Raw genomic sequence first — 13,040 nt, forward strand, 5'->3', positions numbered from 1 at the left:
CACAAAGTCCTGGGTATCGTCTTTAATAGATTTACCAAGTCCTCAAACAAAATTGTCTCTGCCTCTTCCAATAACAGATAAAAAACATATTATACTTCAAGATAAAATAAACAACCTTCGAAGAATTTTAAAAAGAAAACGGGCTCTCATTAGCACTTTAAAGAAAAAAATGAAAAAAAAAATATATTGAACAATTTTTCAACAATACTAAATTTAATTCAATTAACTCAAAAGCCATTATGACTATGCAAGTTTTGCATAAAAACCGTCGCCCGTGGTCAAAATCAGAAAAAAAATTATCAATGTCCCTTTATTATAAATCGTCTTCAACATACAAATTCTTAAGGAGAAATGGTATAGTCCTTCCGGCCGAAAGTACTGTACGTCGATGGTTAAAATCTATTGATTATGTACCCGGTTTCATTCAAAATTATTTAGATCAAATGAAATTAAAAGTTACAACGATGACCAATATTGATAAACGGTGTGTCATATTATTTGATGAGATGGCAATAATGAAATGTATAGAGTATAACAAAACTCTTGATATAATTGAGGGCTTTGAAGACTTGGGTCCATTAGGCCGATCTCCAAAATTGGCCAAACATACTCTAGTCATTATGGTAAGAGGGCTATACACTAATTGGAAATTTCCATTATGTTATTTTTTAACTTCTAATGGTGTTAAGGGTAATGATTTAGATACTTTATTACAACATTCAGTTAAAGAAATTTTAAATATTGGACTATTGCCCACGGCATTAATATGTGACCAAGGATCTCAAAATAGGAAATTGTTTTCTTTACTGGGAGGTACTGAAACGAACCCAACAACAGAAATACACGGTAAAAAACTATACTTAATTTATGATATATCACACATATTTAAGAGTATTAGAAACAATTTATTAAACGGCGATATTCAAATAAAAAATAAAAAAATAGTTTTTAAAGATGTCATAAAAACCTACGAACTCGATTCACTACCCACACAGCAATTGGAAAATATTTATATTGCAGAAATATGTTTTCTTTATGTTCTTGAAAATATGTTGGTCCAAAACATTTTGACAATATGTTTATATTATGAACAAAACTATATTTTAAAAATGAATGTTTAAAACATATTGTAGCAATATATATATTTAATGGACAAGAAAATATTTCAAGCAACATCAGATGAAAATATTAAGACAATGTAGATCTAAAGTTATTGATAACACATGTTCGGATAGGTATTCTGACAATATGTTCATATAATAGACTGGAAAATATTTTAAGCAACATCAAATAAAAATATAGATACAATGAATTCCTATAATATATATATATATATAGCTATTAAAGATGACATATTATATTCTAACAATATGTTTATTTAAAATACAAGAACATACTTAATGAACGCAGTGTAATATGAACACATATTTTAACTATTTGACCATAAAATAAACATATTATATAATATGTATTAATTGAGTATTTTAGATTCTGAACGGAGTGAAGAATGTATTGATTTTACAATGATGTATGTTTTTTTTTTTTTTTGTTTTTTTTTTTTTGTGTCTGTGTACAGCATAACTAGTCGAAATAATGCTCCAATTTCAAACTATGGGGGTGGTTTCCGATGTAAAAGTGAATATCCTTGGTGCATTATAGAGGTAAAAAGTTAACATTTTCCAACAGTTTTCAAAAAAATCGAGAAAAACAAAAAAAAAATGACGGAAAAACGGCAATTTTTACGCAAAACCAGTTTTCGACCAAATCGATTTTTTTTTATGGTTGTAATTCAAAAACTAATCACTGAAAATACTTGAAATTTTCACCAAATGTTAATGTCAGTAGTATCCGTATATAGTTAAATTTTAAAAAAATTTTGACTTTTTTTGAGTTATTTATAGACCACTGAAATTTTCGATTTTTTTGAAAAATTTTTTTTAAAGTGTCGATAAAAAATTTTGGATGACCAAAAAGTTTTGAAAATTTAATACAAGGTTCCTTATGAGTTGTTTTTAATGTAGCTAAAAAAAATTAAAAATCGTTAGTCACAATTTTTTTTTATAAGCGTTTTTAGTTCAAATTTTTACGAAATCTGTCGAAAACGCGAAAATTTGCAAGTAATTTTGAAGTTGAAAAATCATAAAATTTTTTTCTTTTATAACTAAGTTTTGAAAATTTGGTACAAGGTTCTCCATACATTTTTCTTCAAATATCTGTAAAAAAAACTCTACCGGATTCAGACAAAAAATTTTTATGAGTGTTTGAAATTTAAATTTTTACAAAAACCGCGTTAAATAACAGTTTAGCCTCAAACGATTTTTGATATTTGTTATTATTCAAAAAGTATAAGTCGTAGATACTTGAAAATTTTACCAGTTATTAAGATTCGCGTTTTCTTTACGTGATTTAAATTTCAAAATATTTTGACTTTTTTTGAGCTATTTATAGACAACTGAAATTTTCAATTTTTCTGAAAAAATATTTTTGAAGTGTCGATAAAATTTTTTGGCCCTATCAAAATACTTGAAAATTTAATACAAAGTTCCTCATATGTTATTCTTATAGTGATTAAAAAATTATAAGAATACATAGGCACAATTTTTTTTTATTAGCATTTGAAGTTCAAATTTTGACGAAAATTCGTCAAAATTATGAATATTTGCGAAATATTTGAAGTTGAAAAATCATAAAATTTTTTGTGTTTATAACTAAGGATTAAAAATACAACACTAAGTTTTCCATAAGTTTACCTTCAAGTATTTATAGAGAAAACTCGAAGCATCATTATAGGAAAAATTTTAAGTGTGTTTGAATTTTAAATTTTAACGAAATAGCGTAACGATAACGATTTATCCTCAAACGATTTTAAATATTTGTTATTATTCAAAAAGTATAAGTCGTAGATACTTGAAAATTTTACCAGTTATTAAGATTCACGTTTTCTTTACGTGATTTAATTTTCAAAATATTTTTTAATATAAGCTGGTTTTTTTAAACCACCTTTTTTACTAGAAATTATATCCTAGGCTGACAAATCATCTTCGTTCAGAATCGTTTTTCGTATACAATGATAACTATCATTGGATTCAAATTTAACACTCCTATAATATATAATAATGATCCATACGGCACCTAATGTACAGCAGAGCGGTACTCACTTGCCCACTTTTTATATACGTATATATTATAATTTATTTTTACACGTTTAACTTATTTTATAAGTTACTTATAAAATAAATAACAATAACTGTTATTGTATATTTATATCATTTAGTCGCAGCATGCTTTAGTCGGGTCACCAATTTGTTTATTATAATAAATGTATAAAAATAAATGTTTCGGCTGGCATTCAAGTTCAGTTCGGAAACCCCTGGTTGTTCGTTATCGTGCCACCGCCGCGGCTTGCTCAATTTATCTTGCAACAACTGTTGTACTTGTACAGAGTACAGACCGAGTGGTTTTATCCGGGGACAGTTTTTGGCTTTTTGCTATGTTGTACATTAACTGTAAGACAGAGACAATACATGCGGGTGTGGAGTCCTCTTTAAAATAAATGGGATTATGAAAATTATAATATACTGATATTAGTATAGTCGATGTAAAAATAATCATGATATTAAATAATTATTAGTATGTTCCTTTTCCTAAACACAACACACACCACCTTTAGTGGATGTCTTCATGCATGTATATCAATATATCATAATATATAACTAGCTGAATAACCCGGCTTTGCCCTTGTACAGTTTTTTGTGTTACCTACTAAAACTTTTATTTTATCATTTTTTATATTTATTACAGGCTGCTTTTAGATAATATGTTGATCCTGGGTTGCTCATGCGCCATGTATCGTAACAATCATAAGTTGGCAAAAAATATACATTATGGTGTTATAAAAACCAAAAAAAAAATTATTTATATTGGGGTGCGTTTGCGAAGATGCATTTATATTCGAAAATAATAAGTAAAACACCTTGTCCTTGTGTATGCGTAAATGTATAGGATATTTTACGACTTCATGTTATTTTAATACATTTCAATATTTAGAAATTAGAATAAACCGTAGTTACTGTACATAAACTTTGTAAGTTTGCGTATACGAAGACGCGTTATTTAATAATAATAATATTTTTATTTCGTAATATGTGTCTCACCACGGATAGTCGAAAATAATGTTTGTAATTTGAACTAAAATTGTATTATCGGTAGTACATGATGTTTCGATTATGTTATCAGTGGTACCTCGTTACTGTTGGTACGACGAAATCATTCCTTATAATTTGCTTAGGAATTATTTATAGCGGGTAAATTATGTTTTCTGTCGCTCATGTTTACGTAACACGTATTGGTATTATTATATTTATATATTGACGCGCGTTGTTCGATCTTTTTGACTATCAGGTGTTGCGCTTTGTAACCATGATTATGTTCGCTGCGCGCCGTCAGCTATGTTGGCTAGACTGTCGTTAACGGCGTCTTGCCGCCGGCGAACCGGTGCGTTCGTTGTCCGTTTCGTCGTTCTGCTCCGTCCGTGAAAGAGTACGCGTCTTTGCTCGTCGGTACTTTTCTACGCTAACCACGTTTTTTTTGTGCCGTTTGTGCTTGACGGCCATTACTTGCGTTGTGGTGTTGTTATTAGCGTTTCGTTGCTCCACTTGTATTACTGTTGTTGTACAGTCCGAGTTCCGTTGATCCACGAGTTCTTTGGTTGTTGTTGTCAACCGATCGCCCTACGCTCAGGTGCACTCACGTAAACCACGTGTCAACTCGCTGCTCCGCTACGTATTCACTTGCTCGTGAACGTGTTGCTCCACACCAGTGTCCGATCCGACAAAGGGTTTTGCTGAACAAGCGCTTGCTCGCGACATCCAGCAGCTAAGCCGTTCATCTCCAGCTCAAGGCGCCAGTCATAGTTGCAGCGGTACAGGCCAGACGGTGATCCCCGCCCCCTCCCCTTGTACATTGTATTATAACATATATAATATTGTTTTGTTGTGCGTGTAGCAAATTAATACACGTATTATTTGTATTATTTCATATATCTATAGTTATTGTTTTATTTGCCCTACCTACATTAATCCCAAGGACTGTGTGTCAGGCGACAACCGTTCATTAGGATCGCCGGCGCAACATTTTGGTAGCAGAGCGTGGTTGATTGGTCCATCAACAGATTTGGTACTTTGGATTCATGTGAGTAGAGCATTTTGTTTGTAGCTATAGCATATAGATATAAAGTGTATAAATTTATTTATCCTATTCCTATCTCCTACCTTTTGTTTTTATCTAATTGGTAGCTTTAGATCTATATTAATAGTATTGCCTTTGTTTATTATATTATATATGGGATTATGGGGTCTCAATATTAAAATATAGGGTAGTGCTATTTAATAGGATTAGAAATAACTATTTAACTCAATCGACTGCTCTGTCATTGTTTTATTAATATTAATAATTAAACATATTATTTTGGTGTTAAGTTATATCCGTTGCTGATGCGGTTAAGTTCTTTTCCTTTTTTCATTATCATTGACTAGCTTTCATTTACTTTGAATATTATAATTAGTTTTATACTGGTGCTCCCTGGGTTAAATTTATTCATTGATTAGGCTTAATATAGTAATATATTGTTATATTATTAATATACACCTATCTATAATATATTGGTTTTATTTATTATTTATTGTTTTGTTTATTATAAGTTATAAACTATAGGTGTTTATTTCAATTGCTGGTCTAGTTAACACTCATATTAGTGTGATTATGGGTTATTGAATTGATTGGGTGTTCATATTATTATTTTAAGTTTATTGTTTTCTTGCTGACAGTGGAGTGTTAACAGTATCACTGTCAACGCATCTAGCTATCATATTTTTGTATAGTATAAGATTTTAGGTGTACGTCGTGGGTCGTGTCATTGTTCAGGTACTGTACTATTATTTGAAATTTAAATTTTATATATTATTATTTATTGTTTTATATTATATTATCCTCTGTAAGGTTGCTCAACTGAAGTCTGAGGGTATATATTACATAATTGGTTGTTTTTTCTTTAGCTGGATAATAGTTATTAAAATTAATTTTATCGTTATCACAGGTACTGTGTTGTTCGGTTACACTTGGGTTTGACTCAATTGTATTAGTTGGTGCTCCCCGATTAATATCAGTTGTTTTTATTCTTATTGTTGTTGTTTAGTGTCATTTATCTTCTGATTGTTATCTTATTTTGTCAGGTGTTTAGATAGTGCAAGTTGGGGGTTGTATAGGTGTTGCCTATATCAATTTTAGCATTTGACTTTTAAGTAATTTGTTTATTACTATTTATTCATCTTCATTTGGCATCGTTGCTCAACGCTTGCACCGGTGATTTATTATTGATTAGTTGGACTAGCTGTGCTAACTCTTGCTCTCACATTTGCTCTATCCAGAATCGTTTTATCTTCCAACAACTAATTAAATTCTGCTCTGATTAATTATTGTGGTTAGACTTTCTTGCCCGTACTATAGTCTCAGTATAACATGGGTGACGCTGATCAAGACGCTCGCTCGATCAGGGCTGCAATTGAAGAAATGGGCCAGTAATTCTCCGGAGCTTTTGTCCAAGTTGGAAACTGAAGATTGTTCAAGAGATCCACTGTCGTTTGATCAAAACAATTCAGTACAAGTGCTGGGAATGCGGTGGAATGCCGGAGAAGACTTCTTTTCTTTTCACACTAACCAGTTCCGGTTAATTCTTACCAAGAGAGGCGTGTTGTCAATGATCGCTAGAATATTCGATCCGTTAGGGATGCTGTCTCCGACAATATTTTATGCCAAGACGATCATGCAACGTCTGTGGATTGCCCAGATTGATTGGGACAGTAAGCTCCCCGCGGATATTTCTGAAGAATGGTGCAACTTCTACCATTCACTGAGTTGGTTACGTGAAATCAGGATACCTCGATACATCGGTTGCTCCACCGGATGTAGTTATCTTCTTTGTGGTTTCTGTGACGCTTCCGAGAAGGGATATGCTGCTGTAGTATACCTCCGCGTGACTGATCCGTCCGGAGTTACAGACGTATTCCTTCTGGGTGCCAAAACAAAATTGGCTCCAATGAAACCTATAACGATTCCTCGCTTAGAGTTAAGCGGTGCGGTGCTCCTCGCACTGTGGCTGGCGAGGCTCAAACGAATCTTGGAGTGTCAACTGTCATTGTCTGATGTTTTTGCATGGTCGGATTCGTCGATCGTGCTGTCTTGGTTAAACAATCCACATACATCGTTCAAGACGTTTGTCTCAAATAGGATATTCCAAATTCAGTCAACGATCCCTGGTTGCAGCTGGAAACATGTTCGGTCAGAAAATAATCCGGCCGACTGTGCTTCTCGGGGGCTCTCTCCTTCCGAGCTCCGGAAGTGTAAGCTATATTGGAAGGGACCCAACTTTCTTAAGTCTCCTATTGAAACTTGGTCGCAAGAGATCCCTTGCTTAGGGATGGAACAATTGCCAGAGACAAAACAGGTCAGTTTATTGACCCGGGAAGCTCCTCCCGGGGAATGGTTCGCTTGCTTCTCTTCCTTCAATCACATGATTCGCGTGATAGCTCGTTTGCGTCGGTTCATGCTGGTTTGTAGGAAGAAGAGTGTTGAGGTAGGTTTTTTAAAGCAGTTCGAGTTGGATGATGCTCTACAAATCGTGGTCAGATGCTCCCAAGAATGCTATCTAAGCTCTTTAGTATGCGGTCTACAATGGGGGAGCCCGGTTCAGTCCAAGACGCTAGCTCGTCTTTGTCCGTTTTTGGATTCGAACGGCATAGTCCGAGTTGGCGGTCGTCTACAAAATTCGAATTGGTCAGAAAGGCGAAAACACCCAATTTTGATTCCGAAAGAGTCGCATTTAGCTGTTCTAATAACCCGGCATTGGCACCTATATGCATGTCACGCTCGACCACGGTTGCTTATTGCTCTGGTTCAACAGCGGTTCTGGATCATTGGCATTCGCCGGATAGCTCATCGGGTGATTCGTCAGTGTGTGATCTGTGCCAAAATGTCATCTGACAATCCACAACCCATCATGGCTGCTCTGCCGGGGTTCCGGGTTCGAGAAGCTCACCCGTTTTCGATTGTCGGCATAGATTATGCAGGTCCCTTGCAAATGAAGGAACTAAGCTTGAGAAAGGCACGTATCGTGAAAGTTTACATTGCGGTATTCGTTTGTATGACCACTAAAGCAGTGCACTTGGAACTAGTGTCTGCCCTCTCGACTGAGGCATTTCTCTTGACCCTAGATAGGTTCGTGGCTCGTCGTGGCCTACCGACGTCAATCTATTCAGATTGTGGCACCAACTTTGTTGGTGCGGCCAGACAGCTGCGTCAATTGGTTAATCATCCGGATAGTAGGGATCAGTTATCGGGTCATATTGCTTGTGAGTGGCATTTTAACCCTCCTGGTGCTCCCCACTTTGGAGGAATTTGGGAAGCCGCCGTTAAGTCGGCCAAGTCATTGCTTCTTCGGGCTATGAATTCTCAAATCTGGACGTTGGAGGAGTTCGCGACGGTTTTGTGTAGGGTAGAAGCCGCCTTGAATTCGCGTCCGCTGGTGCCAGAATCATCTGACCCAAATGACTTGGAGTGCTTAACACCTGGACATTTTTTGGTTGGTCGTCCCTTGATGGCTATTCCAGAGCCTGTTGATACCAGTCCGCAATTGGGACTGCAGACTCGCTGGAAGCTCCTCCAGCAGTCTTTCCAGTTCTTTTGGCGGCGTTGGTCTCGGGAATATTTGAACACCCTCCAAGCTCGTGGTAGGTGGACGAATACCGAGACCAATCTCGAAATTGGGTCTATGGTTATCATTAAGACTAATGATGCACCTCCGCTATCGTGGCCACTGGGAAGAATCATCGAGGTGTATCCGGGAACCGATAATGTGGTACGGGTAGCTAAGGTGATGACTAAACAGGGGGTGTTTACTAGACCAGTGGTAAAACTAGTTCCTCTACCCACAGATCCGTAGGTATTCAAAGATTCCTCGTTCCTGTATCCGTTATCTGTTTACACTTTATTTTTTGTATGTTATCGCTATGTTCATTATGTAAATAATTAATTGTCTTATCAACCATCATCATGCCTGCTACTGGATGTTACGTCGGCTGATCCGCCTCAGGGACTAGTGCAAGGTATGGTAATTGTTATTGTTTTATTTTTTCCACCTGTATTTTATTGTCATTTTTTCAGGTATTAAGTTGTTGACATTTGTATGTCTTTTTGTATTAAAAAAAAAAAAATGTTATATTTGTAGTTCCTATTGAACTTAGTGATACCCATTAAAAATCGTTTTTTTTTACGCTCATGCTCAAACATATGTATTTGTTTATGTTTTTTTTTATATATTTTATATCTGTTAATTGTTCTATTAATATTTGATATTGTAATGGTCCATGACCAATGTTCCCCCCTTGTTAAATCCCGCTCATCACTGTTGGCCACTGCTCCGTCCGTCTGCTCAAGCTGCTCCGCTCAACTGAACTGTTCCGTTCATCTACACCAACTGCTCCGTTAACCTCTTCAAGCTGCTCCGCTCAACAGACCGTTCACCTGTTCAACTGCTCCGTTCATTCACTCAAGCTGATCCGCTCAACAGACCGCTCATCCGTTCAACTGCTCTGTTCAAATAGTCACCTGCTCTACCACTTGCTCGATCGAAGTTTCTGGTTACAAGTTTGCTGGAACTTGTAACGGGGGAGTATGTTCGATCTTTTTGACTATCAGGTGTTGCGCTTTGTAACCATGATTATGTTCGCTGCGCGCCGTCAGCTATGTTGGCTAGACTGTCGTTAACGGCGTCTTGCCGCCGGCGAACCGGTGCGTTCGTTGTCCGTTTCGTCGTTCTGCTCCGTCCGTGAAAGAGTACGCGTCTTTGCTCGTCGGTACTTTTCTACGCTAACCACGTTTTTTTTGTGCCGTTTGTGCTTGACGGCCATTACTTGTGTTGTGGTGTTGTTATTAGCGTTTCGTTGCTCCACTTGTATTACTGTTGTTGTACAGTCCGAGTTCCGTTGATCCACGAGTTCTTTGGTTGTTGTTGTCAACCGATCGCCCTACGCTCAGGTGCACTCACGTAAACCACGTGTCAACTCGCTGCTCCGCTACGTATTCACTTGCTCGTGAACGTGTTGCTCCACACCAGTGTCCGATCCGACAAAGGGTTTTGCTGAACAAGCGCTTGCTCGCGACATCCAGCAGCTAAGCCGTTCATCTCCAGCTCAAGGCGCCAGTCATAGTTGCAGCGGTACAGGCCAGACGGTGATCCCCGCCCCCTCCCCTTGTACATTGTATTATAACATATATAATATTGTTTTGTTGTGCGTGTAGCAAATTAATACACGTATTATTTGTATTATTTCATATATCTATAGTTATTGTTTTATTTGCCCTACCTACATTAATCCCAAGGACTGTGTGTCAGGCGACAACCGTTCATTAGGATCGCCGGCGCAACACGCGTTATAGTGAACACTGAACCGTCTTAACCGTGCGTCCATTTTGCGTCGCGCCGTCGCGTCTGTCGTCTACAATTTTATATCTTGCAGACTGCAGTTAATTTTTATTGTAATATCGTGTTTCGTGCACTGTGTTGTATTCGTTTAACGTTATAATATTATTAACATTATACATGACGTCTATGAAGTGATTTATGCGTATTATTTATACCATTTGGTGTTTTCTGTTTGGATGTGACACACTGACGCTTGAACTTATTCATTTTCAACTTTGATTATCGTAAGTATTTTAGCTTGTGCTTTTAATTTGTTTAAACATAAGGTCTACTAATACAAATACAATATTTAGTGAGTAATACTAATAGTGTTGTATATTTTGCAATTGTTAAGTTTATTACTTAATAACATAGGTACCTATATTAAATTAATTATTTTACTTTCTCACTTTAATGTTTATGCCATCGTTTATAGGTAAGGTATTTTGTATAACCTATATTGTTTATTTAAAATTTTTATATTATTAATTTTTACTTATTTATGCTTATTTCTAAAACTGGTGAATTTAAATTACTTTTAATTATATAAAAAAGTTATATTTAGTTTTTATCAATGAAAGCATTAACTAATTAGGTAGGTACTACTTATTTTAATAAATATTATTTTGTTGCTATTTATTTATTGATATAATACCTATAGTGTATAATATTCTAGTGTATTTTAATTTATTTGAAATATGCTTATAGGTACTCAAATATTATTTTTAAAGCATGATCATTGTTACCTAGATTAAAATATTTAATTTAAGAAGGGGTGATGGGTCTTTAAAAAGAAATTACCTAAATTAACAAAAAGTTATTCAAAATACTTATTTACCTACTTTAATAATATAATATTAACTAATTATATAAACATGGATTGTGGTCACCATGACTTTCCTATAAATTATAGACTAAAATACAACTGAAGTAGGTACCTACATATTATTAAAAAAAAATTATGATTCATTGTTTAAAATAAAATGATTTATATAGGTTTTTTTCTAATGTTGTAGATTCTGTAGCAAAGTTGATTTGCATATTGTAATTCATAAAATATTTGCCTATTATACCTATGATAATAATACAAAATACCTACCATTTTTTTTTTTTATTTAGTATATATAGGTAGTTATAGTTTTGTAGAAAACAAATTAAATTAGTTATTGTGACCATATTATATCTTTCTTTTTAATGTTCCGTAATAGGTATTTGTAAATATTTTTGTACACCAGTACATAATGATTAGAAGCTACAGAACAAAACGTAGGAGAGTCCAACAGGAGCTTGAACTGTTGAACTCATTACCATCATCGAATAATGATAGTATTCCTATTATTACGAAGGTTCAGTCAACACCAGTGCAACTTGAATTGATTGAATCTGTCCCAAATTCATCACCCAAATTCCATGATATTAGTACAAGTAACAGTGTTGGTTGTAGTTTTGAAAATGAATCTGTTTCTAATATTGTTTATAATCATTCTGATGAAGAAATGTTATTAAACAACCAATATGTTACTTACAAAACTTCTAATACTATCGATTATTCTAGAAACTGTTGTAATGTTAATAGTGAACTTTCCTTAAAATCATTGTTGTCATCCTGGATAGTTGATTATAATGTACCTCATACTACAGTTAATGCACTTTTGCATACTTTAAGAAGCCACCAATGCGTAGAATGTCTTAAAGCACTACCTCTTGATGCCAGAACATTACTTAATTTATCCTCATCTAAGATTTCTAGTATTAGAGTATTAGGATTAGGCAAATACCATAATTTTGGTTTAAAAGAAGGCATTCAACGACTCTCATTATACTTAGAGTTCGAAAACATTTTAAAAGTTGTTGTTGGAATAGACGGTCTGCCGTTAGCCAAAAGCAGTGGTAGCCAATTTTGGCCAATATTAGCATATATACAGCCCTATATTCAACATGTTTTTTTGGTTGGACTTTATCATGGACACGAGAAACCTTGTGATAGTAATGACTTTCTTAAAGATTTCATAGAAGAAGCAAGAGATGTTGTTATTAATGGTGTTGAAATAAATAATTCAATTAAAAAAGTGATAATTCATACGTTTTGTACAGATGCCCCTGCAAAATCATTTATTTTGAAAACTAAGGGTCATGCAGGATTTTATTCTTGTACAAGGTGTACCCAAGATGGAAAATATATCAAAAATCGAATGAGTTTTCCATTTAAAGAAGGTGGGTATAAAAAACGAACTCATGACGATTATATAAATATGACTCAAGAATTACATCATGTGTCTACTTTATCTGACCTAATCCATGTTCCTGGTGTTGACATGGTTAATTCTTTTTCCATGGATTATATGCATTTGGTATGTTTAGGGGTTGTGAGAAAATTAATTAACCTTTGGATACATGGACCTTTAAGAACTCGTTTACCCAATTGGAAAATTAAACAGATATCTTCTTCATTAATTCATCTTAAATTATTTATACCAAATGATTTTGCCAGAAAACCGAGAGAAATAGAGTTTATAGAGTTTAT

The 13,040-nt window shown here is 34.6% G+C and overlaps 1 protein-coding gene across 1 annotated transcript; it reads left to right on the forward strand.

The window, feature by feature from the left end:
* Positions 1-239: 239 nt before the first annotated feature.
* Positions 240-8,995, forward strand: LOC126555626 (uncharacterized). The gene is made up of 2 exons (XM_050210524.1): positions 240-796; positions 6,484-8,995. Exons 1-2 carry the CDS (start codon positions 240-242, stop codon positions 8,993-8,995), a joined length of 3,069 nt encoding a protein of 1,022 aa, XP_050066481.1.
* The last annotated feature ends 4,045 nt before the right edge of the window (positions 8,996-13,040 follow it).

The sequence above is a fragment of the Aphis gossypii genome, unplaced genomic scaffold (genome assembly GCF_020184175.1).
Source record: "Aphis gossypii isolate Hap1 unplaced genomic scaffold, ASM2018417v2 Contig00955, whole genome shotgun sequence".
Taxonomy (NCBI): Eukaryota; Metazoa; Arthropoda; class Insecta; order Hemiptera; family Aphididae; genus Aphis; species Aphis gossypii.